Below are 25580 nucleotides of genomic sequence, written 5' to 3'. Positions count from 1 at the left end.
GGAGGGAATATAAATATTTAAGTCACTTACACACAACATCTCAACATAAATATATATTGCATAAAAAAAGGTGTCATAAAATTACCCACAATATTTATTTAATAAGCTTGTATAAGGTTGCATTGAAAGTTGAGTAATTCTATATTTCAGCGATTGAGCAGCAGCTCTTGATTGATTGATTACTTATAGGTTTAATCGCTGTAGCAGTGGCATTGATTTGCTCTGGTTTGTCACATCTTCCTCAGTAGCCAGGCAGCCAAGCTTCAAAAGTGAGAAATTCAACTCCCCTCCTATGTTGTCACCCCTCCGGGACCTTAGACAAACCACAACAGACTCGGGGAAGGGCCCATTTTAGCAAAGCGGTGTTTGTGGTGGCGGGCGCGATCGGCATTCATTTTGCTTCAAGTAACAATCCCCAACCACTATAACATTTTCCCCCACCCATGCTGAATAAACAACTTCCTGGCCCCCCCCCCTGCACCAATATACCGCAACAGCTTCCATGGGGGCCTTCACAAAAAAAAAAAAAGTTAGTTCCATCCAAGATGTTGGTGGTTTCTGGATTCCTTGACAATCTAGTCTTCCCTCATTTTGTCCATGGTTCTCCAGGCCTCCTTAGGAGGCCCTGAAGAGAGAGCGCAGAAAAAAAAATGTTAAATGTTTCAAGAAAGATTTTCTTTCTTAAAATTTCCTTGGAACAGGGAGGCAGAGACAGAGAGTTTAGGTTCATTGGTTTCTCCTCATGTCCATTTATATTAATTTTAACAAGTGCTCCACTGGTCTATCATTCTATTCACGGTGAAGTCCAGAGAGTCAATGAAGTCAGTGGAGAAGATGCTGGTTTCAACCGGACTGCTAGGCCCAAAGCCCGAGGTCAAGCCCGAGGTCAGTGTTTCCAGCCAGTCAACGGGGTCGAAGGTCACCCTGGAAGAGGAGCCCACGTTGCTCTGTGGGCGATCTGGGGACAGTGGCAGCTCGAGGTGGTCAAGGGGGAATACTGTTGAGAGTCCATCCTGGGAAGACAGGAAGTCATAGGGTCCAGAGGTGGGAAACTCCAAGATGGTGGCTTGCGGTGGCAGTAGGGGAAGAGAAGTCGGTGGTGGTGGTGGTGGGAGGTGGGTGCTGCTGTTATGCCTGGCTCGCTTTGGTGGGGTTGCCTGCTGGTGGCAGGGAGAGAGTTCCCGATGAGGCTTCTCTGCCGATGGGGGTTCGACCAATATAGTGTCCGTGGGCACCAGCGCTTCTGAAACAAGAAGGGAGAGGATGGAAGGGGGTTGAAAATACTCTGGTTTCTAACCCTTGGGGTACCAAGGGTTTGCACTGATGATTTACACCTCCTAAATGTATACAGCACCATTAGAGATCTTCTTTATCTGTTTTTAGTTAGCCAATAGTAACATAGTTAATGAGAGCAGATAGAGCATCCAGTCTGCTCAGCAAGTTGCTTAGGGCAGTAACTTTCCCCTCTGTGTAAAGTTACCCCCATGCCTTCTGTAAAGGACCTTCTAGTAGATTATCTTCCACCAAGGAAACTTTGTTCTTCACAGCAATGTTTAGTGCTGGTTGTGCCAGGGCTAACTTAGCTAAGCTTGTCTATCGCTCAGCGTTTGGTTATTATACATTTAGATTATTGAATATCCCATTGGATCTGTGAGCAGAACTGAATTATTTGTCCTTTCCAAAAAAAGAAAAAATTGAAAGCATGGCTTTTTCGTGGAAGCCTTTGGAGGTTGATCATTTCAAATCTTTAGGGAGTAATGCTGCATGGGTATAGTTTGGAATATTTGGTTGTAAATTGAGTTACGAAGTGAGATTATTTAGGGTAGGTAATGGGGGTGTTGGAGGTGGAATGAATAGCATTGGGAATGGGAAGGAGCTAGAGGAAGTGGGTGGATTTGTATTGGGTGCATTGTTAGTGTATTTGCTGCTGATTATATTTGTGAACATATTTTGTGCATTTGACGGATTTATGTTATTGCAACTCGGCACCCAAAGGGTAGAGCGAGAAATTAAGTTAAAATAAGTTTCAGCATCCTGCAGGGGTTCTCTCTAGGAAGAATTTGAGCACAGACCTGTTGATGAGTTTGTGTGTGTGTGTGTATACGTACACACGCACATTTTGTCTGTCACAATCTGCAGCCACCTCTAGTGTGGACAGATCGAGGCACCTCCTTTTAGATTCCGGGGTGGGGGTTAAATGGGGCAATCATTAGGATTCTGTTGTTGTCATACAACAAGAGAGGCTGGGGTGGTAGCGTAGAGCATGGGGGCAAGTCCGAGGAGTGAGAAAGGGGGGTGAAGTGGGTAATAAGACCGGAAATGTCAGCAACTCCTCACCTGTACACACAAGGGGCTCTTCTAGAATGTCCTCGATGGACTGACTCGGGATCAGCTGTAAAACATTAAAGAGCAGTGTGAATCCTTGGCATAGAGCTGTGGAGGGGGTGGGGGGAGGTGTAATTAAGATCTGTAGTACAGGGCTGGGTGAGGGGTGCTCATGATGAGGATCTGTGGCATAGAGGTGGGGCACAGTATAACATGAATTCACTGCAGAAAGTTGAGGAGCTTCATAACGTGAATCCATGGCACAAAATGGAGGAGGGGCACTATAATGAAGATCCATGGGTTAGACCTGCAAAGAATAGCATCCATGACGAAAAGTAACTTTCTCCAGTTTCACATCTGTACCATACTGTGTCCTCTGAGATTAATTTTGATGCTCTTAGGCACAATATAGGTATGCCAATGGTCTCCATGTGGCTGACATGCTAAATTCCCTTCTATTCTCACCTGTGCTTTCTGGATAGCTTCCTGCAGTTCCTCCTCCAGGGACCGGGCCCCTGCCCCTGAACTCGTGGGACTGGCTGTGATCTTCTGGGGAAGTTCAAAGTCTGGTCTTATAAACTCACAGGATGGGGGACACAAGACCTGAGAAGGGGTCAGATAGAGGCATTTGTTATAGTGTGTGTGTTTCTCTGATCATGCACCCTATCATCCCTCTTCTGTTCCTCTCTCTCAAAGGGACAGACACAGGCAGAGATAGTCTAATCACAGCATGGTCTATCCATCCGTCCAACTATTTTGCTGGTTCTTGGAGGCATATAAAGGCAAGATTTGGCTACGGAAAATAGTCTGTTTTTCTTCCTCTTTGTCTTTATCACACCCCCTTTTCCTTCTGTCACTCTCTGCTGGTACACCCATTGCTGTCCCCCTTCATCTCATGTAAAGCCATCTGCCCCAGGTGCTTGACTTACCACAAAGTTATCGCTTGAGTGTGTGCCTGGCCTAGGTTCCTCTGGTGCATCTCCTGGGAGAGGGTACAAGAACCGTGACTCTGTAGCTGTAGGGGAGGAGGGGGAGAGGTTGCCAAAGTCCGTGCTCCGTGCTGTCCCTGGTGCTAGTTGCTCCCCTGCCCGGTGCCGGTTCTTCAACCTCTGGTGCATCTCCAGCTCCACCCTCAGGTCCTCTGCCTGCTTCTGCTCCTGCTTCAGCTTCCAGGTCAGGTTCTCAATCACTTTCTGCTTCTCCTGCAGCGCCTGGTCCTCCTGAAAGGCCAACAGCGCCACTTCCTTCACCTCGGCAGGTGCCCCCATGCCATCTGGCAAGGCCAGTTCCCCAGCAGCTGGGGAGGGCACTGTCTGAAAAGTGCAGAGCGTGGGCAAAGAGCCATCCGACACTAGTGGAGCTGGGAAAGTGGGTACCTCCAGCATGGGGGTGATCAGGCTGGCCCCAGAGATGGGTGCTGGAGGGGGCTTGCTGCAGGGGATCTGATACGGCTTTAGTCGTTCTAGCAAGGCAGGCTTGGTGCCCGAGACAGGAAGCCCTCGTTTTCGCAACTGCTGACGGAGCTCGGACACCTGTTGAGCAACAAGAGGAGTGTTTAGAGTAACAAAGGAGGGGAGTGGATTTATTTCGAGAGCTGGACTCCTGTAGATGGGGGGGTTTCATCCGTTAACTTATCAGCAGTACCTAGTGGATCTATAGTAAGCCAAGCTTCCTTGTCCCAAGAGCGCATCTACTCTCAACTGCTTGTAAGGTCTGGCCACCAAGGTGGCTCTCCGGACACACTCACCGTTAGGTCATCCAGTTTTGCGGGCAGGAGCTCAGGTTTAGACGGGACCGGTGAGGTTGGGGTGGTGGCTGTTGTGGCAGCTGAGGGTGAGAGGTTGATGGTTGAGGAGGCAGCTGTAGCAGAGCCCGCAAAGCTGATCACTTGCTCAGCCGAGAGACTGAAACGTGCAAAGAGAGAGAAAGATGCTTGGTTACTGGTGAGAGGCTGATGGGTTCAGGCAGTGGCAGAAGCCCCCATACTCTCCCTATCATAACTGCTTAAAATACATCCCTACTTCAGTAAGGGGGGGGTACTTGGTGTGGTGATGAAGTTACTCTGGGTGTAGTAGGGGCTTCTCTGTTACCTGGTAGTGAGGCAGTTTCACCCTGGTGGGGCTCCTCTATTACCTAGTGGTGAGGGAAGTTTTCAGGTTCACAAGCTGTGTATAAGAGGGGGTCATTGTAACCTAGTGGTGAGGGGGTTTTGTTTTTTACTGATTTGTATTGTTTTGAGTTGATTCTTGTATGTATTTGATGTTACTTTATGTATATGTAATTTGTAACTCACCTTGAAGATGTGTAATTTGTAACTCACCTTGAAGTGTGAGATGTCTTAAGAGCAATAAATATTCTATCATTATTGTTACCTGGTGGTAAGGGGGTGCACTGTTTGCACACAGAACGTCTGCTGTTGCTGCTGCTGATTTAGTATCTGCAGTTGAAGGAAGATTTGCTGCTGCTGGAGCAGGCGGGAGTAGGCCGTATCCATGGCCACGGGGGACTTCTCCACTTTCTGGTCCGGGGGAATGTACTGGTGATACTTGAGCTTCTTCACCTTGGGTTTCATGTCCTTGGGCTTCTTCTGCCGGGGGGGTTTCCCCGCTTCCGAAGCTTTGGCCGAGACCTGAAAGGGATAGCAAAGCCCATAGAGGTGAACCCGGTCAGAAGAGCATAGCCCACCCTTTACGGATCAGCTGTCACCTAAATAGCAAACAAGCCACCCTGCTGAAAAGAAACCAGTTCTAAACCAAAAAAGTAAAAACCTTTTGGACTGCCTTTCTCTCTCTAACGCTGCCCCTCAAAAAGGAAAGGAAAATGGCTGCCAAGAGCAGGCGGAAGATTTGACCCCCTTACTTCTCTTGAAAAGGGAGTTCTGTTTTGTGGGGTGGAAGCATTGGTTCTGTGGGGACAAAAACCAGAGAAAATGTGCACTCATAGAGCTTAGCGAGATGAATACGAAAAAGGCTTTTGAGTCTCCTCAGTCTGTTTTGTCCAGGGTTGCAGACGGTCAAGCGTTTGGCACATGCTTTCACTGTCGCCCCATGTTTTTGAGTAATTCGAACATTTATTCATTTTTTTTACATTTGTTTCCCTTGTCCTTTTTCTCCTCTTGACTTTTTGCTATATAAAGACCCTCTCCCCCCCTACTAAAAGAAACCTTTATTCTTTTTCTCCTTGTTCTTTTTCACCATTTCTGAGATGTCAGCCAGAGCAGGAAAGAAACCTTTAAAATTCTGCACCAAATGTCGACATAAGATGGCTAGTTGGGACCTTCATAACAGGTTTAAAATGTCTGGGTCCGATGCATGACTCTTCACAATGCCATGTGGCATGAAGTCCCCCCCCCCAAGAGCCAGAACTTTCTGGGACATGAAATTGAAGCTTCAAATGTCCTTCCCGCCCCCCCCCCCCCCAATCAGAAAAGGAAGGCTCCTGTTCAAGAAGATCACTACCCAGAATCTCATAGGGATGCAGAAAAGACTCCTCTCGTACATTGCGCTGACCGGAAAAGTAAGCGAGAAGGCAACCCACTGAAGGGAACCCGCTGAAGGGAACATTTCCCTTCAGCGCTTAGTGCACAAAATAAATAGCACTGCTGTCAGCAAAGGGCTGGTGCCATCTTCAGTGCAGCGGGGCTTGCGCTGTCGAAGATCTTCCACTTTGGTGACAAAACGTATGAAGCCAAAAGTTCTTGGCACTGATACTTCCTCTCAGCACTGATGTTCTAGTTCTTAGAACTTCCACTGCACTTTTGATAACAGCGTCGGACTTGTTCACTAATAATCAGCCTTTGATCCCTTTGCTTTCTGTTCTTGAATGTCACTCGCTTGTGCAAAAGAGGATTTTGTCTCGCATGTCTAAATCCTCTTTCTTAAGTGTCCAATCAGATGAATCTAGAACAAGTGGATTATGCACCTCTACCAGCAGATGGGAGACTGAGCAAACTGATGTCACAGTACATATACCCCTGCAGTGATGACAGCCTGCCATTGTTCTCCGTCTCCAGCAGATGGTGGATGTGAATCTCCCCACTAGGGATTGCTTCATTTTAAAGAAAAGGAAAATTAGGGAAATAAATTTGCCCCGCTGTCCTGCAGTGAAACCAAATGGTCCCTCCTACAAATAAGAATTCCTGAGGTGATTTCCGTGGTTCCTCAGACGAGTGCCTTGGTCCAGTAGCTGGTTTCTAAGGCTTCCTCTGATTTCACGAAGCCTAGTTCTTCCTAGCCAGATGTAAGTCTGGGTAAAGATGACTCAGGTAGGGTGCCTGATTTTGGAACTCTAACTGGTTCCTCAACAGGGAAAGTTAGCTCAGTGAGTACACCTCAGGTACCTTCTGGTCTGGATACTTCTATTTTTTCATGGGTAGAATTTTTTTCAGGGGTTGCAATCCTTTCTTCAGGTGCAGTCCTCAGCCCTGTCCAGTGCTCCCAGAGCAGAGGTGCAGATAGGATCCTTGCCTGGACCGTCTGTTAAGCGTTGGAGTGTACTCCTAGAGCGGCAGCAGGACCTCCGGATAGAGATCCGGATTGCATGGATCATGACGCCGATCCTAACTCTCTTGAGAATGGTGAAATTCCCCCCGGATTAGAACTGTTTAGAATTATGTCACGGTTCTTTCATAGAGATGAACTGCCAGCTCTGATTTCCCAGACCTTGAACATGCTTGGCGCTCCTGGGGCAGATTCAGTATCTGAGCCAAAGAGAAATCCCATTTTGGTTTCCTTGTGTAAAGCCTCTTGTTTTTTTTTTTCCCCGTGATGGAGGCCATTCAAGAATTGATTGAGCTTGAGTGGGGCGCCCCAGAGGCTAATTTTAAAGGGGGTCGGGTTTTAGAAGGGTCGTACCCTTTGGATCCAGTGGTAAGAGAGTGCTTATTTTCTGAAGATAGATGCACTTGTGTGTGCAGTCTCCAAGTGGACCACTATTCCCGTGGAAGGAGGAACGTCCTTGACAAAAAGATTGAGACTATCCTTATGCAAGCATTTCAAGCAGTGGCAATGACCTTGCAGATCATATCTTGTTGTTCCCTGGTGGCTCACTCTTGTTTGCTTCTCTCTGGGGTTAAACTCCAGGGCAGTTATGGAACCACTTGTTGCCTTCTTGGCAGATGCAGGCTGTGATTTGGTCTGCACTTCAGCCAGAGGGGTGGCTTCAGTAGTAGCAGCCAGGTGTCAGTTATGGTTGAGAAATTGGTCAACCGATGTGACCTCCAAGGCTAACCTCCTCAAATTGCCCTTTAATGGCTTGCTTTTGTTTGGCAGCAAGTTGGAGAAACTGGCCAGTAAGTGGGGTGAATCTCCAGTTCCTCGTTTGCCGGAGGATAAGAAGCAGGTGCAGCGCTCCTTTAACACAAATAAATAAATAACACAAATAAATAAATAAACATGAGAGGTCGTGCTAGAGGATCCAAGTGTTTTCGATCCTATAGAAGAGCGACCTTTCAGACGGCTCAACCCTTCAGTAGGTCTTAGTCCTTTCGTCCCTGACAACCCAGAAGAGGTGCAGGCTCGGGTAGTGGAACCTCATAAGCCTTGCAATTAATGTTTGCCGACCCACCGCCAGGAACAGGAGATGGGGGACGCCTCTCTCTCTTTTATCAGAGTTGGGTCAAGATCACATCGGATCATTGGGTCTTGGAGGTGATATGAGAAGGATATGCGATGAAGTTTCACAGTGTTCCTCGGGATGTGTTCATGGAGTCTCCCTGCCACTCCCCATAGAAGAAGCAGGCAGTGGAGGGTACATTGGCGCAAGGCTCCTCAGTCTGTGGGCTGTGGTCCCAGTGTCCATGTCTCGAGAAAATAGGGGTGATATTCCATTTATTTCATAGTGCCAAAGAAGGAAGGCTCTTTTCGTCCCATTCTGTACCTCAAAAGCGTCAACCGTCATCTGCGAGTGAGGCATTTTTGCATGGAAACATTGCGCTTAGTGATAATGGCAGGGGAATTTCTGACCTCTCTGGATTCGTCCAAGGCGAATCTCCACATTCCCATCTAACTAGAACATCTATGCTTCCTGCAGTTTGCAGTTCTGGGACGCCACTTTCAGTTTCAGGTGCTGCCCTTTGGTCTGGCCACCGCTCCCAGAACCTTTTCCAAGGTAATGGTAGTAATTTGACAGAGTTAAGAAAGAATGGAATCCTGGTACACCTGTATTTGGATGACTGGCTGATCCGCGGCAAGTCGCTGGAAGAGAGCCGCAAGGTGACTTCCCTGTTGCGGGAGCTCGGCTGGGTGGTGAACCTGGCCAAGAGCAGTCTTCAGCCTGCTCAGTCATTGGAATACCTCAGGGTTTTGTTTGACACAAAGCTGGGCAAGGTTTTTCTGCCGGAAGCTCGAATTTAGAAGTTGCTGGCACAGCTCCATCTGTTGATGAACACTCTGCGCCCAACTGTGTGGTCTTATCTGTAGGTACTTGGCTTAAATGGCGGCAACCCTGGATGTGGTACCATGGGCACAGGTGCGGGCGCATATGCATCCTCTGCAGCATTCCCTGCCGTCTCGGTGGAACCCGTAGTCTCAGGACTATTTGATTTGGCTCCACTTGCTGATGGAGGTCTCCTCCCAACTGCAGTGTTGGCTGCAGGCGGATTATCTAAGGAGGGGAGTCTCCCTAGCCCCACCAGACTGGCTGGTACTGACAATGGATGCGAGTCTCCTTGGTTGAAGAGCTCACTATCAGGAGCTGATAGTGCAAGGGCACTGGAATGCAGAAGAGTCTCTCTGGAAGCCAGGGTGGTCTGGTTGCCATGTTTACAGTTCGGCAACAGGCTGCAAGGTCGATCGGTCCGAATAATGTCTGACATTGCAACGACTGTGGCTTACATCAGTCGGTAGGGAGGTACCAAGAGCCAACAAATGTCACTGGAAATAGATCAACTTATGGAATGGGCAGAAATTCATCTCAAGATGATCTCAGCCTTGCACATAGCAGGAAGAGACAACATAAGGGCAGACTTTCTCAGCAGGGAGAGTCTGAATCCAGGAGTGTGGGTGTTTAGATGAGGCATTTCAGCTGATTCTGGGCTGCTGAGGGTCTTCCGTTCCTAGACTTTCTGGTGACTTCACACAATGCAAAAGTTACACGATTCTTCAGCTGTAGGAGAGATCCAAAGTTATTGGGGATCGATGCCCTAGTGCAGGAGTGCCCGACGACAAGTTACTGTATGCCTTTCCTCCATGGCCCATGTTGGGCAGATTGGTTTGGAGGATCGAGTGCCACAGAGGGATGGTGCTCTTGGCTGCCCCAGACTGGCCAAGGAGACCATGGTATGTGGATCTGCGGAGGCTCCTGGTGGATTTGCCTCTTCAACACCCGGTGCACAGGACTCTGTTGCAGCAGGGACCTGTCCTTCATAAAGATCTGACTCTATTTTATCTTATGGTATGGCCCTTGAAAGGGCTCGCTTGCTGAAGTGGGGATACTCTGCGGCTGTCATTTCCACCTTACTGAGAGCTAGAAAGTTTTCCACTTCCTTGGCTTATGTGCGGGTTTGGAGAGTGTTTGAGGCCTGGTGTAAGGATTGAGGTACTCTTCCTTCCTTAGTCAAGATTCTGCTCATTTTGGAATTTTTGCAGGATGGCTTGAATAACGGCTTGACGCTCAGTTCCTTGAAGGTGCAAGTAGTGGCTCTCGCCTGTTTCGGTGGTCAGGTAAATGATGGATCCTTGTCGGCTCATCCTGATGTGGCCCATTTTCTGAAAGGAGTGAACCATCTTCATCCTCCCTTGCAGTTTCCGGTGCCTCTTTGGAGTCTTAATTTGGTATTGGATTTCTTGGCAGGCCCTACGTTTAGACCACTGTGTACCCTGTCCTTGAAGTTACTGACCTTGAAAACTGTATTCCATGTGGCAATTTGCTCTGTGCGTAGGGTTTCTGAACTCCAAGCCTTGTCTTGCCATGTGCCATTCTTTCAGGTGACTCCAGCAGCAGTACAGCTGTGTACTGTTCCTTCCTTTTTACTGAAGGTGGTCACTGAGTTTCACTTGAATCAGTCCATCTCCCTGCCGTCTCTGGACAGAGAGAGAGATGCAGAGGAGTATTGTCTGTTACGACCCTTGGATGTCAAGAAACATAATGTCAGGTATCTGGAGGTTTCTAAGCCTTTCCGAAAGTCAGATCGCCTGTTTGTTCTTCACATTGGTACTAGACAGGGAGAGCCAGCCTTGCGGGCTACAATAGCTCGCTGGATTAAGGAGGCAGTCACGGCTGCATACGTGGATGCTGGGAAGCAGTTACCTAATCAGATTAGGGCTCATTCCACTAGCGCTCAAGCAGTATACTAGGCAGAAGTTAGATTGTTGTCCCCTATTGATATTTGCCGAGCTGCTACGTGGTCCTTCTTACACACCTTTTCCAGGTATGTCTGGATGTTCGGACCTGGGAGTATGTTGGCCTTTGCACGTACGGTTTTGACTGGACTGCGGGCAGCCTTCCGCCCAATTTGGGAGTAGCTTGGGTATATCCCACTTGTTCTGGATTCATCTGACTGGACGCTAAGAAATGAGAAATTACTTCTTACCTGATAATTTCCTTTTCTTTAGGACGGTCAGATGAATCCAGCTTCCCTGCTGTGGCTGCCGAATGATTGTATTATGGTCCTCTTGTGTGACTGTGTGTTACAGGGATTTCTGGTAAGGGTTAATCCAGTCCCTAGACTCATGCTTATCCATTCTTGTCTGAGCTCAGTATTTCCTGTTGGCTGACTATTGAAATGGTTACTTGATTTTAATTAAGAATTTTGCTTGTCTGTCCACATTTGCTTTTGAAGACAATACTGGTAGGCTGATGTCACTGCAGGAGTATATGTACTGTGACTTCAGCTTTGTTCTGTCTCCATCTGCTGGTAGAGGTGCATAACCAACTTGTTTTGGATTCATCTGACTGTCCTAAAGAAAAGGAAATTATCAGGTAAGTAGTAATTTCTCATTCATTTGCACCTAATACCATCACACACTTGGGATGTGCATTTTTATGGTTTTCATTTTTGTTTTACTGCTCACTGAATAGATTTAGTGCACACTAAAACGAAAATGAACAAAGAAATCCCAAACATTAAAAATGAAAGGAAACAAAAGTAAAAACGAATATTTCCTGGCTGTACATTCCTACCACACACCCTGTTCTAGAGGCCTTCTGCACAGTCTTGTTCAGTCTCTTATTGCTCCCTATCAGGAGGTTCAAGCTTCTTAGATCTCCTAAGGAGGAAATTTCTCCGCCGCCACCACCAGCAAGGATTCTCCAATCGATTCTGAGGGAGAATCTCTATCTGTGCTCTCGCTGCTCTAGGGAAGAGTCTATAGAATTACCCTCCTACAGTTCTACAAAAAATGTCCTAGTCCATTATTTTCAGATTAGAGGAAGATTAGTGGCTGATTTGTCCTGCTGTCCATGGAGAACACCTGTGGCATGAAAGATGATAGGCATAGTGGGTAGTCGTGGTCTGGACAGAGGGTGACCGCCTCAGCCCAGCTGATAGTAAGAATTGCATTTCCCTACATGCTGGGGGGGGGGGGGGGATAACTAGGACTGCATCAGCCTCTCCAGGTTAACATGAGATAAGGTGGCAAAGTGAGGAAAGGAAGGCGAAAGGTAGGACAATATGGGCTTATCCCAGCTAAAGTCCAGTGCAAGTTTGTTGGCACAGATGAGGATGGCCAGCGTGCCGCGGCAGCAGATGAGGACAGATATGGACTCTTAACTACAGCCTACCTATCTGCCACTTGGTGGTTGGAGCTTGCATTACGTTTAGTAGGAATGATACCCCACCCTCGCTCCAGTCCTGCCAGTATTACTCTAACGCCACCCTGCTCCTGCCCAGCATACCTTAGGCAGTGCCACCCCTGCCTGCACCGGAAGGCTGCCCATTGGCCTGTTGGCTGCCAGGGCACTTGTCTCAGAACCAGACACCGCCATCTGCCGGCTTGCCTCAGGAATTCGGGGCAGGTCCAGCTGGATGAAGCCATAAAAGAGAGAAATGACACACACATGGTCTATTAAATTATCTTCTTCATATTTATTTAAAATATTTATATTCCGCTTATAACAATGGATCGTGCTAAGCAGGATTACAATCAAGAATAATAAATATATATACCATTGTAAATCAGTAATTTAAAAAATAATTAAAACAATAAACACAAGCTTAAAATTCAAGCAGGAAAAAAAAGCCAGTCCCTAGATAGTTAACCCCTTAAGATATGGATGGGAAAGGCAAGTAGGGGTTAAAGAGAGGTCCAGATAACCCAAAACTGGGATTTCTGCCCTATCCTTTCTGCAAACAAATGTATAAGGAAGGAAGTATTGATAGAGCAGTTTTCTCTGGGATAGAGGCAGAGTATGAACACACCCTAAAAGGTTGCCAGACATCACACATGGGGACTCTTTCATTTAAGAGAAAACCAAAGAGGAGGTGAGAGAGAGACACAAACCTGAAGGCCAGGGCTGGAGGATGTGGGAGATGGGTACCTCATTGGTCCCGGAGAGGGTGGAAAGCCCTGATCTGGAGAAGTTGAAGACGAGGAGCAGCTGGTACCATCGTCATCAAAAGAGAAGACATCAGAGGAGGAAGACGGGAGCTGCATCTGGTCTGTTTCAAAATTTTAAAAAGCCGTTTTGGATTAATAGTCATTCCAGGTGCCAGGTAATGTTCCTAAAACTAGGAATTCATAACATGGGTTGCACCATCCTGACCTTTTTGAGAGGCATAGCAAGGGAAATGTTTTACATCGGCCACAAAGCAAGATTGGTGGCCAATGATGACCACTGTCGCCCTATTTATTTTATTTTTAAAATTTTATAACCCGCAAAATCTCCATAGTTCAGTGTGGGTAACAATATACATACAAAAAACATTTAAATCCTACAACTAAAATACAAAACACAAAATATAACAGCATGATCATAATCCCCTAATCATATACTACCTTAGATCATTCTGGGTAAGCCTGCAAGCAAAGAAACTTTTTTAAATTTCTTCCCGAAAACCTTGTCATTTTCCATACACAATTTCAAGGGAAGCTTGTTCCACATCTCTGGTGTGTTCATTGAAAAAGCTTTCTCTCCCCCCCCCAGTACACGCCAGTCTAAAATCTTTCACCGTAGGACTATCGAGCAATTTCTGAGCTTGCGATCGCAATGATCTCCCTGGAACATAGCCAGATATTCGCTCTGCTAGACAATTATCTTCCTCATAAACAACTTTATGCCAAATGGTCTACGTTTTCAACTGAACCCTCTGGGCTGTTGGCAGCCAATGTAGCAGTTTCATGCATGGTTTCGCATCTATTCCTCATCATAGCCCTAACCCACCCAGACTGAATCAGCTGTACTGCTTTTATTAAATACTTTAGTAACCCTGTATGTAATGCATTACACTAGTCCAAAGCACACAAAACAGACCTGGACCACCAGCCTGAAATCCATAGGTGTTAAATAATTACGCAGAAAGCTACCCTTGAAACCTTTCTAATGAGTCTCTTAAATGATAGCTTCCTATCAACTACTACTCCCAAATTACATGCTGCCTCCAAAATCTGAAAATTCTGTACCCCATCATTACTTATTGAAGAGAAAGGATGCTCTAAATTCCCTGCCCATAGGGTTGCAGTTTTACTTTCATTTAGTGTTACTTGATTAGTCAAGCACCACTCTCTAATGCGGCCATAACATTTTTTTAAATGTTCCTGGCGTGATACTAGGAATAAAATATTGCACGTCGTCAGTGTACAGTTGGTAAACCAGCCCCAGTGATTTCATCAAAGACCCCGGTGATTGCATAAAGATATTAAAAAGTATAGCTGACAAGGCCAACCCTTGAGGAATACCTATGTAACTATAGCTCCTTAGATGAGAAAAGTGACCGCTCACCTTTTATAGACTGACCCTGAGGCAGCAATACTATCATGAAGGACAACTTAAGTTCTTCATTTCAGTGTTATCTGTAAATCTCATGACACTGCTTCCCTATACGGTCCCTTCCCCAGAGCAGGAAGCCATCTTTGGGAAATCATTGTGCCTGACTGATCCAGGCTAATAATGCCTTGGCCACGGATGACATCATACAATCCATGGGGCTGGATTGTGACATGAAGAATAGGAGGTGTGCATACCGTGACTTCATGCATAAACTAGATGGAAGCATGCAGTGCCAGTCAGCAACCAAATGTGCTTGCGACATCCCCCCTCCACTGTCCTCTTGCAAATATGGTGGTCACCGTGGAAGTGACCTGAAGTCTTTACGTAGCCCATAGGGGAGAACTCCATTTCTGGGAGCATGGGATTATGGGGAAAAGAGAGCCAAGGAAAACTTGCCCTTCACAGCATCTTTGATGCCAGAGTCCAAGGGAAGAATGTTTTTTTTCACCAGTTCTAGCGGGCCAGGCCGATGAAGGATCTTCACGCTGAGGTCTTCCGCTAGGCGACATTTCTTCTCCTTCTCCTCACAATCTGCCGGGAGATCTGCACAAAGGGGAAATGGCCAATCAGACAAAGCCGGTTCTGGTCAGTACTGGAATGGCAGAGGGTGCTGCAGTGCAGGAATGAGGTGCCTTGGCAGACGTGTGTGTGTAAGGTGGGGGAGGGGGTCCGCTGTGGGTCAGGACTGAGGTGCCAGGCCAAAATTCTGATGTGAAACTTCTTAAGACTTAATGCTCACCATCAGAAAAGTGAATCTTGGAAGGTCCCACTTTGTGGGGTCTGTTCTGTCCCTTGTACTTCAAGAAGTCTGTCTGCACAAAAGAGAAAATCCAGAACCCAATCATTTCAAGTTACGGCAAGAAGTCCCAGCCTCTCCCAGTGGGAGGCGCTGTATAAACCAAACCGAGCTAGAATTTGATTTTATTGACTGCTTTGTCCAGTACTTTTCAGGTTCTTCCTAAGATATTATGAGAACACGGCAAAGTCAGTGCAGCTTTCGCTTACCCGGCTCTGTCCCAGGTTTCCACTTTGCTCGGGAAAGGCTGTATGTGGTTTATTTAAAGCTAAAAATAAAAGGACAAAACAAAACATAACTGAGAGGAATGTACTTCCGAGAGCCAAAACACAAGGTATGAAAAGTATATGGGGGGGCCAATTCTCAAAGCTAAGCAAAATGACCTGTCTTTAAAAAAAAAAAAAAAAAAAAATGCTCTTTCACCCCACCGTCTGTCCCTACCCATGTCCATCCCAGCAACAAAGATGCAAAGGAAAAGGGCAGGTTTTTAATATTTTTAATTATTTAGGTTTAGCTCGGGTCTTTTCATTAATAGCTCAAGGAAAATTACATTCGGGTGTGGCAGCCCCCCCAGAGGGCTTGCAGTCTGTTTGTACAGCACTGGCGGGTGAAGTGACTTGGTCATGTAATAATCTGTGCTAGTTAATTTGCAAAGTATGAGCTGTAGCCGTAACCCTGCTACCTACCTGCAACCTTGTTTGAAAATTAATTGTTAATAAACTACCATAATGACAGCACCAAAGACTGAAGCCCCCCCTATATATACCCAGGATAGAGGCAGAGCTGGGGAGGGGTGAGGGACTGACAGTGCTGGGGAAAGCCTAGGAGCCAGTTTTTTTTTTGTTTGTTTTTTTTTAAATGACTGGAGCCGTGAAACTCAACACAAATGAGACCCTTCTCTGGTCACAGTGAAGGAGTTTGCTCAATATCAGGGGTGCAGAGCACCCACAGAGCTGGCATCTTTGGACTAAAGCCCCTGTGTATGCCCAGAATGGGGGCAGTGCCAGGGGAGGGCGAGGGACTGACAGTGCTGGGGACTAAAGCCCTTCTGTGTATCACCAGGATGGAGGCCAGTGCTGGGGAGGTGGGTAGGGACAGACAGTGCTGGGGCCTGAAACCTCCCATTGAGTATCTCCAGGTTGACTCACGTATAATTAGGTTCTTTTCGTTTAGCTGCTCCTGGGAGCGCCGGTGCTGCATCCTCAGCTGAAGAACTGTAAAGCAAGAGGCAGCAAGGTCAGGACAGGTCGCAGTGTCTCACGTGGTCACCCTCCTGCCCAGAACCCGTCCCATCAGTATCAGGGATGGCACAGGCGAGTGACCCCACTCCCAGCTCAGGAAAGATAAGAAAAAGATGCAGTCTGTCCCTACTTGTGTGTGTAGGAGAGAATTATTTACCCAGAGCTCTCTATATTTTGCTGGATTTTCTTCTGCTATTTTTAGCCCCCTGTATTTTCCCGGAGTCTCCCTCTGGTATTTTCAGCCCCTGCTCTCTGCATTTTACTGGAGTCTCCTCTGGTATTTCCAGCCCCTGCGCTCTCTGCATTTTGCTGGAGTCTCCCCTGGTATTTTCAGCCCCTGCGCTCTCTGCATTTTGCTGGCGTCTCCCTCTGGTATTTCCAGCCCCTGCGCTCTCTGCATTTTTCTGGAGTCTCCTCTGGTATTTTCAGCCCCTGCGCTCTCTGCATTTTGCTGTCTTCTCCCTCTGGTATTTCCAGCCCCTGCGCTCTCTGCATTTTGCTGGAGTCTCCCTCTGGTATTTCCAGCCCCTGCGCTCTCTGCATTTTGCTGGCGTCTCCCTCTGGTATTTCCAGCCCCTGCGCTCTCTGCATTTTTCTGGAGTCTCCTCTGGTATTTCCAGCCCCTGCGCTCTCTGCATTTTGCTGGCGTCTCCCTCTGGTATTTCCAGCCCCTGCGCTCTCTGCATTTTGCTGGAGTCTCCCCCTGGTATTTCCAGCCCCTGCGCTCTCTGCATTTTGCTGGAGTCTCCCTCTGGTATTTCCAGCCCCTGCGCTCTCTGCATTTTGCTGGAGTCTCCCTCTGGTATCTCCAGCCCCTGCGCTCTCTGCATTTTGCTGGAGTCTCCCTCTGGTATCTCCAGCCCCTGCGCTCTCTGCATTTTGCTGGAGTCTCCCTCTGGTATTTCCAGCCCCTGCGCTCTCTGCATTTTGCTGGAGTCTCCCCCTGGTATTTCCAGCCCCTGCGCTCTCTGCATTTTGCTGGAGTCTCCCCCTGGTATTTCCAGCCCCTGCGCTCTCTGCATTTTGCTGGAGTCTCCCTCTGGTATTTCCAGCCCCTGCGCTCTCTGCATTTTGCTGGAGTCTCCCTCTGGTATTTCCAGCCCCTGCGCTCTCTGCATTTTGCTGGAGTCTCCCCCTGGTATTTCCAGCCCCTGCGCTCTCTGCATTTTGCTGGAGTCTCCCTCTGGTATTTCCAGCCCCTGCGCTCTCTGCATTTTGCCCATGTCTCTGACAGAATTTAACGTGCCTCCTTCACTCTGCGCTTTGCACTTTTCATGTATGTGCACAACAGGCAGTGCACTACTATCTGTGTGAGGTCATCTTGTCCCTCTGGAAGCAGGCAGTGAGGGTGTGGGGGGTTACTGTTCAGGAGCTCCTATTTCAGGCTAGCTGCCTGCTTCGCACACTTGCGTCCTGGCCAGTGTTTGCGGCCAGCAGCTGAGTGCCTCACAGTGACGGCAAGGGCTATTTATTCCGACAGACTGTAACTGGAGAGAGAGAAACACCCCTCCCCATCCCCCTTCTCCCTATTCCCATCACATGGGCTGACAAATGAAATAATCCTTCCCCAATTCCAGACCGGTCAAGAAATTTCATTGTGATGAGATAAACTCAGGCACATTTCTGGACTTCAGAAGTGTGTGAGGTGGAAGAACAAGTCAAGGCAGCCACCTAAACAGTCCCCTTTCCCCATCTAAACCCCATGCTCACAGAGGCGTTCCTTATCCAGGCAGAAAATACCACATCCAAACCCCCTAACCCAGCACCGTCCCTTTCCTGCAGATTCTCAGGGGGGTTTGTCCCCAGCATTGCTTCAGTCCCCAGCACCGTCAGTACCTCACCCCTCTCTACCAGTGCCCCGCTCCAGGGAATACACACACAGGGGCTTCCCTGTTGGGGACGTCTTCATACGTGCACACTTCCAGTAATGATATGAGTTGTGTGCTGGTGTCCATCCTGGAGTGCCCTGGGAATACTGACTAATCTCAGTGCTAAGGAAGGGGGGGAACGTCTGGTTGTAAATGAAACCTAGTGAAGTCATTTTTGAGCCCAGCCGAGGCACAATTTGCAGGTCCTGGAACACAGGTGGCAGGCTAGGTGTAATGGGGCTGGCCTTTGCCTTTCTCCCTGGTGGGGGGGGGGGGGGAAGGCTGGCAGGAAATAGGCAGTGTTTCCGGGGGGGTGGTGGCGGGAGACTAGCGGACCTCCACATGTGGCTCAGCTCATGCCTGCATTATCATGCAGCCATGCGTGTGCTCATCTGTGACGGGGGGGGGGGGGGGCGGCAGTCGCAGTGTAGAAGCTTGTTCAGTGCGCAGGCCCCCAGCATGCCGTGTTCTCTTGGGGCCCCCTCCCCTACTGCTAGCCCATCTCGGCTTTCTTTCCAACGGAGTTCACCCTCACCTGCAGTGCCAGCCTGTGCCATTGTGGGAGGCCAGGGTAAAATAAATAAAAAGTGCCACCCTCCATTTGCTGGGAAATCATATTGAAGGACTCGCTGGTAATTCTAAGCTTTAATCTGGGTCAGATGGGTATTGATCGGTGACACGAGTGGCACGTCCTAAAAGCAGTGTTGGGGATAGCAGGTTTATATAGACAGTCCTTGTTCTCGCCCTCTCTTGGGGGTTGCAGGCTGCTGTGGGGATGACTCCGGGTATTCAGTGAGGCTTGGGTTGGGATAGTGTGTTGATTGGCGGATGTTTTTATTCTATTTAATTGACTTTTTTAAAGTTTGTGTTTTATCTTGTGCATCACTTTGTGCAGCTTTGCTGACAAGGCGATTAATAAATATTAAAGTAAATTGAAATTTGGGAGATAGCACCCCCTGCGATTACAGTACTGGGACACACATACACAAAATACTGCCAATGCACCTCATTCCTACCCTGCAGCATCCCCTGCTATTCCAATACTGAGACCTTCACACACAGCTCTGCCAATGCACCTCATTCCTACCCTGCAGCATCCCCTGCTATTCCAATACTGAGACCCTCACACACAGCTCTGCCAATGCACCTCATTCCTGCCCTGCAGCATCCCCTGCTATTCCAGTACTGAGACCCTCACACACAACTCTGCCAATGCACCTCACTCCTGCCCTGCAGCACTTCCTGCTATTCCAGTACTGAGACCCTCACACACAGCTCTGCCAATGCACCTCACTCCTGCCCTGCAGCACCTCTTGCTATTCCAGTACTGAGACCCTCACACACATCTCTGCCAATGCACCTCACTCCTGCCCTGCAGCACCTCCTGCTATTCCAGTACTGAGACCCTCACACACATCTCTGCCAATGCACCTCACTCCTGCCCTGCAGCACCTCCTGCTATTCCAATACTGAGACCCTCACACACAGCTCTGCCAATGCACCTCACTCCTGCCCTGCAGCACCTCCTGCTATTCCAATACTAAGACCCTCACATACAGCTCTGCCAATGCACCTCACTCCTGCCCTGTAGCAGCCCTTGCTATTCCAGTACTGAGACCCTCACACACAGCTCTGCCAATGCTCCTCACTCCTGCCCTGCAGCACCTCCTGCTATTCCAGCACTGAGACCCACACACACACTCAGCTCTACAAATGCACGTCATTCTTGCCCTATAGCAGCATTTCCACACATACGCATGCACATGCGCTCTAGGAGCTTTGCACACCGAGGATCACAAGGCTCAGAGTGTCATTCCTGCTGTCAGGGATCTGTAGTCCGACTCAGGATGTACATGTTTCACTTCCGCTGGAGCTCTCCCCGTAGCATAAACCTCTTTATCGTCCTCATTGCTTGTTTATATTGTACCTTTCTAGCCCAGAGATCAAAACGTGTTACAAGTTAGGTTTCCAGTGATTGCAGTATTATAACTGGTGCAGGTTTAAAGTGAGCTTCCTGCTATGGTTACAGATGGTGGCATAAGCACAGCATTGATATTTGGAGGAGAAGGTAGGCAGTCACGACCAGCGGGCCGATTTTTAAATATTTTTTTTTACTTTTGGGGCCTCCAACTTAATATCGCTATGATATTAAGCCTTTGGGCAGGCGTTAATTTCTGAAAGTAAAATGTGCGGCTTGGCTGCACATTTTGCTTTCTGTATTGTGCAGGAATACCCATTAGGGCCATCAGCATGCATTTGCATGTTGCGGGCGCTATTGGTTTCGGGGGGGGGGGGGGGTTGGACGCGCATTTTCGACACGCAATTACCCCTTACTGTATAAGGGGTAAAGCTAGCGCGTCAAAAACGCGCGTCCAAACCTGGGCTAAGAGTGCGCTCCATCGGAGCGCACTGTACTGTATCGGCCTGCAAGTTAGCTGGATAAAACTTTATCTGGACAGTGACTGAATATGGACACTTAGATGTCTAATACATGTTCATTGTTAATGTCCAATGAGGTGACCATAATTGAGATAATTATGTTGGGCTTAGAAGGAATGGCATTTTCTGACTTCTGTAAGACTGTATGTTTCAGGGACAGCGGACAGTGATGGATTTTGAGATGGTTCGATCTTCAGGTTCGAAGGCTGCTGTTGCAAAGAACAGCCAGTGTGTGCTGAGCCTCATTCCTCACACCTGAACCCCTGTTTCAGTCTTTGAGGGAATGGGGATGGAAAGCAACAATTCAGAATTGCAACCTCGCATATTCCATCAAATAAGAGTGGTGAGAGGACGTCTTGCCAGACGTGCGGCCCTGACCAGGGAAGCAACCCCCCCCCCCCTGCTGTATGCAGAAAGCAGGGCTCAGAGGGGTTTCTTTCATGTCCTTCAAGACATGGCTGAGTTGCCTGGGTCCTGCTCCTCTCACATACCCTGCTAACTCTGAACCCCAAACCAATTCCATCTCCACCACACACGCACACACACATGCAGGGCTTTTTCCTCCTTCCTATCTGATTCTCATCAGAGAGTCATCACCTATAGACTTATATCCTAATTGCTCCCTATCCCGCTCCTATCAGGAAAGCATCATGCAAGGCTTCTCTTCTCACTCCTTCCCATCTGGCTCTCATCAAAGACTTGACATGCTCTTTTCTAACTCCATACCCATCCGGTTCTCACTGGGGAGCTGTCCTGCACGGCCTCTCTCCCTTATTCTTTCTCTTCCGGCTCTTCTCAGGGAGTCACCTTGCGCTTTTTCCTTCCTGCATGCTCTCCTGTGGACACCTGAGCTATGTGCGCTTTAACCCCATCCTAGCCCTGGCCTCCCTTCCTCCTCCTCCCCAGCCCCCACCATTCCCCGGACCCATGCAGTCCTGCTGTGCACTCACCGGAGCGAAATTTGCTTCGGATGAGCATCGAGCGCTCAGAGGCCAGGAGTGTCATCTTTCTGTGCGGGGCAGTACCCGGCAATCCGGAGCAGGCGTTAAGAGGGGAGGCTGATATCAGACTCCCTTTCCAGCAGCAGAGAGAGGAAGCCCCAGGGGAAGGGGGGTGAAAAAAATAATAATGAATCTGTAAGAAAACGGTCAGATTCGTAGGGGGTAAAAAAAAGAACTTTTGAAGTACTCGGCTTGCACCGTTCCCGACCAAGAGTGCCGTGAGAAACCAGGAGCAGGGCAAAAGTGCAGGATGGATGGATTGATTTGCAGGTGACCTCCTCTGGCAGCCTGGAACTTCACGTCTGGGGGATATCTTTTGGGGGAGGGGGGCGGGTGATGAGTGGCTGTGTTCCTGCCTGCGTCAAATTCTCACAGCTGGGCTGGTGGGTCCTTCGATCTCTTCCCCACTCACATCGACTGATGACCCTGGCACAGGGTGGGAAGGGGAGTGGTGGTGGGGGAGTGAGACAGTTGTGGGAAGGCTCCGGGTATAGAGAGAAAGGAGAGAGCTCAGCGAAAGGAGACTTGACGCTAGGGAAAGCTCGTGGTGAGGGGGAGGGAGGTGGAGGGCGCTAGCTTCCATAAGCTCCCCCTCCTCACTGAGTTTACTATAAGGGAAGTTTGATAGGGTTGGCACCGTCCCTTTCGGTCTCTCCTCTCTCTTTTGCACTTGTCCCAGCTTCACTTTTCCTGTAGCGTCCCCTCTACACCCTCCTCAGCTCGATCCTTGCAATGACACCTGCCATGACACTTAACATTCCCATCCTCTCCCCTGCTGAAAAAAAACCTCTGTGCCACAGTAGGCAGGCATGCCGTGCTGGATCAGCAGCACTTACCTCTCTCCTTCCCTCCCCCTGCCCTTCCCTTCAGCCCCTCCAGCACTCTGTTACCAGAGGCTCTCAGACTAGAACTGCCACCTGGCTAGAGTTGCCACCTGGCTAGAGTTGGCTGAACAGCTAATCCAGGCCTGGATTTGCCCTGTGGCATGCTGGGACTTGTAGTTGCTTTCTTCTGAGACAGAATTACAAGTCCTAGCATGCTTTTGGAGTAAAGCTGGGACTGTATCAGCCTATTCCTTCAGATGTGGAGTCAGATGGCCACTCTTCCTCAAACCAAGACAACAGACTTAAGCTCCAACTAAGTCAGGAGCCCGCAGGCCATAAACTAGCTCCATCCAATGATAGAGTGCTGGGGGCAATATTTTAGTGTCTCTACTTTGTCCAGCTTCATGGTGGTGCCACAAGAGAGCCAGGCCTGGTTTGATTCTTAAGGGTATGCCTGCACTTGCACAGTTTCTGCTTCTCTGTGAGAAAACTACAAGTCCCATCATGCAGGGGGAAGGTAAAACCAGGACCAGCTCAGCCCACAGCCATCTGGTGATGGCAGCCAAGTGGGACTAGTAAGGGTGGCCACCTCACTCCTGTAAACCTGGAGAGATGAGACCACACCTTGAATACTGTGTATAATTCTGGTCGGTGCTCCTTAAAAAGGATATAGTTACATTGGAGAAGGTACAGAGAAGGGCAACCAAAATGATAAAGGGCATGGAACAGCTCCCCTATGATGAAAGGCTAAAGAGGTTAGGACTGTTCAGCTTGGAGAAGAGACGGGTGGGGGGGGGGGATATGATAGAGATAAAATCATGAAAGGACTTGAACGGGTAAATGTGAATTGATTATTTACTCTTTCAGATAATACAAGGACTAGGGAGCATTCCATGAAGTTAGCAAGTAGCACAATTAAAACAAATCAAAGAATATTCTTTTTCACTCCACACAATTAAGCTCTGGAGTTCATTTCCATAGGATGTGATTAGTGCAGTTAGTGTAGCTGGGTTTAAAAAAAGTTTGGATAAGTTCTTGGAGGAGAAGTCCATAAACTGCTAATAATCAAGTTGACTTAGGGAATGGCCTCTATTACTGGCATCAGTAGCCTGGGATCTATTTAATGTTCGGGTACTTGCCCAGGTACTTGTGACTTGGATTGGCCACTGTTGGAAACAGGATGCTGGGCTTGATAGACCCTTGGTCTGACCCAGTAGGGCAACCTATATTCTTATGCCCCCCCCCCCCCCCCCAAGCATTGGGAGTCACAGTTTTTATTCTCCCTTTCCCACCCTCCCCAAAAAGTAGGAACTAGATATCCACCTTTCCAGGCCAGCTCCTGGTAGAAGAGAGAATAGGTGCAGATTTAGACTTTGTGCAAAAAAAAAATAAAATTAATAAGCCATTGTGGGTGGGGGAAGGAACCAAACCTTGTGTTAAAGTAAAAATGTGATGCAAAGGTTCAAGGGCTTTATCATATTTGCACAAAAATGTAGTTTTTGGCAGTATTTCCCCCGCTTGCAGATAATTCTGCCCCTTGCCCCCACTACCTTCAGAAGTCACAGGAAATTAAATCCATGGACATGGGACTTGCCAATCTCCAGATGTCACACAGAGGGTGGGGGAGAGGCAAGTTAGTGTAGGGGGCTATTTCCCAGTGCTTCTTAATCCAGCCTCTGCAGGTCTGGCCCCGCAACCCAGGCAGGGTCTATCTTCCAGGCCCCGCCCTCCCTTTTTTTTTTTTTTTGCCCTGAACAGGTGTCACCTGCTACCAGCTGTCCCTGAGCAGAGCCTGGTTTCACTGACTCTGCCGTGTCAGGTTCACCCGCTCCAGGGTATTTAAAGACATGCATGCTCATTTTCTTCTTTCTGTTCTCCTCCCCCTCCCCCTCCCCCTCCCCCTCCCCCCCACCTTCTGCCTTCCCCAGCATTCGGTCTCATAATCCAGGCCAGAATAAGAAAAAGCTTGTAACAGAAAGTTGTTTGCAGGCTCTGGAGACGAGGTAAAGGGTTGTGGTATGGGAGGGGAGAGGGGATTTTCTGTTGGGTTGCCCCACTATTCCTTCTCGCCCCTGTCAGCACTGCAGAAGGACCTGCACTATGAACCCCTCCCATCCTTGTCTCTGAAAAGAATGGTATTGAGAGGGGTTGTGGGGAGGAGAAGCTGCTTCTGTTGCTTTCACCTCTGCCACCACTGTCCAGTCCTTTCTAGTTCTCTTGCCCCTAAGGTTACAGATGGGAGTCTGGACAGCCACAATAAAATGTTTGTTTATTAAAATTTATTGATGGTCTCAGCACAAGAGGCAATGTACAAAACCACATACATAGAACAATGAAATGTCAATATTATACAATTATAAAACCAGACAAAATCGAAGTACAATAAAATAAATACAGTTAAACTAATCAAACCAGTAAAAACAACAACCATGTCCTTGAGTAGAACAAAATAAATAAATAAATAAAATCACTCAACGGCCTTAAAAGCAATTTAGGAAAGGAGTTCCAAATTGTTGGTGCAGCCACAGAGAAGGCACTCACTCTAATGTCAGCCGGGTGGACCTATTTCACTGAAGGCATGTTCAGGAGATGTCGCTGGGATGAATGTAAGATTTTCATAGGTTGATATAACCTCAACAGGGCACTTCCCCAGGGCGAGGTGATTGTGTTGATCATTTTATGAGTCATAAAGCAGATTTTATATTGTATCTGTATTTGATTGGAAGCCAATGTAACTGAATCTAAACTAGTGTAATGTGTTGACAGTGTTTGATACCAGCAATCAAATCTGGCAGTAGCATTTTGTAACAATTGTAAAGGTTTCAAAGTAGAATCAGAAAGACCCTTGTAAATGGCATTATAGTAATCGAGTATTGGCGAGATGGATGCCTGCATTATGGTATGAAAGTCCTCATGGTCCAAAAGATGCTTTACACTAATTAATAGATGCAGCTTGAAAAACCCAGGCCACATTATTCTTTTAATGTGGTGTTTAAAAGTCAAGCCAGGGTCTCGAATCAGACACCTAAGCTTTTCAAATGAGGAAGAATGATGACATTTGTTACTGAGCATCTAGTATGTGGGTGCTGAATCAAAATAAACTCAGATTTTGATTAATTCGAAGCAAGTTTATTATGATGTAACCATTCTTTAACAGTGGA

The 25580-nt window shown here is 48.0% G+C and overlaps 1 protein-coding gene across 3 annotated transcripts; it reads right to left on the bottom strand.

Moving 5' to 3' along the window:
* Positions 1 to 115: 115 nt before the first annotated feature.
* MAMSTR (MEF2 activating motif and SAP domain containing transcriptional regulator) lies at positions 116 to 22099 on the bottom strand. Of its 3 annotated transcripts, XM_029585547.1 has the most exons (13): positions 21545 to 22099; positions 16195 to 16260; positions 15256 to 15314; positions 14990 to 15062; positions 14647 to 14793; positions 12765 to 12922; positions 12160 to 12285; positions 4698 to 4954; positions 4073 to 4229; positions 3255 to 3857; positions 2791 to 2928; positions 2338 to 2392; positions 116 to 1243 (listed from the first exon to the last, which is right to left on the bottom strand). In XM_029585547.1, exons 1-13 carry the CDS (start codon positions 21597 to 21599, stop codon positions 762 to 764), a joined length of 2376 nt encoding a protein of 791 aa, XP_029441407.1. In that variant the 5' UTR covers positions 21600 to 22099; the 3' UTR covers positions 116 to 761. The 3 variants fall into 3 exon arrangements, with proteins under 3 accessions (XP_029441407.1, XP_029441408.1, XP_029441409.1); XM_029585548.1 differs by lacking the exon at positions 16195 to 16260; XM_029585549.1 differs by lacking the exons at positions 14647 to 14793; positions 14990 to 15062; positions 15256 to 15314; positions 16195 to 16260; positions 21545 to 22099 and adding an exon at positions 14203 to 14349.
* Positions 22100 to 25580: the final 3481 nt, after the last annotated feature.

The sequence above is a fragment of the Rhinatrema bivittatum genome, chromosome 19 (assembly GCF_901001135.1).
Source record: "Rhinatrema bivittatum chromosome 19, aRhiBiv1.1, whole genome shotgun sequence".
Lineage (NCBI taxonomy): Eukaryota > Metazoa > Chordata > Amphibia > Gymnophiona > Rhinatrematidae > Rhinatrema > Rhinatrema bivittatum.
The sequence above is the reverse complement of the archived record's forward strand: the minus strand, read 5'-3'. Positions and strand labels throughout refer to the sequence as shown.

Bases quoted from the DNA above. Each gene is read 5' to 3' on its own strand.
- MAMSTR (XM_029585547.1), bottom strand. From the start codon at position 21,599: ATGACACTCCTGGCCTCTGAGCGCTCGATGCTCATCCGAAGCAAATTT. The intron at 3,858-4,072 runs GTGAGTGTGTCC...GTTGCTCAACAG, and splicing joins CAAAACTGGATGACCTAACG to GTGTCCGAGCTCCGTCAGCA. The intron at 2,929-3,254 runs GTAAGTCAAGCA...ACCCCTTCTCAG, and splicing joins ACTCAAGCGATAACTTTGTG to GTCTTGTGTCCCCCATCCTG.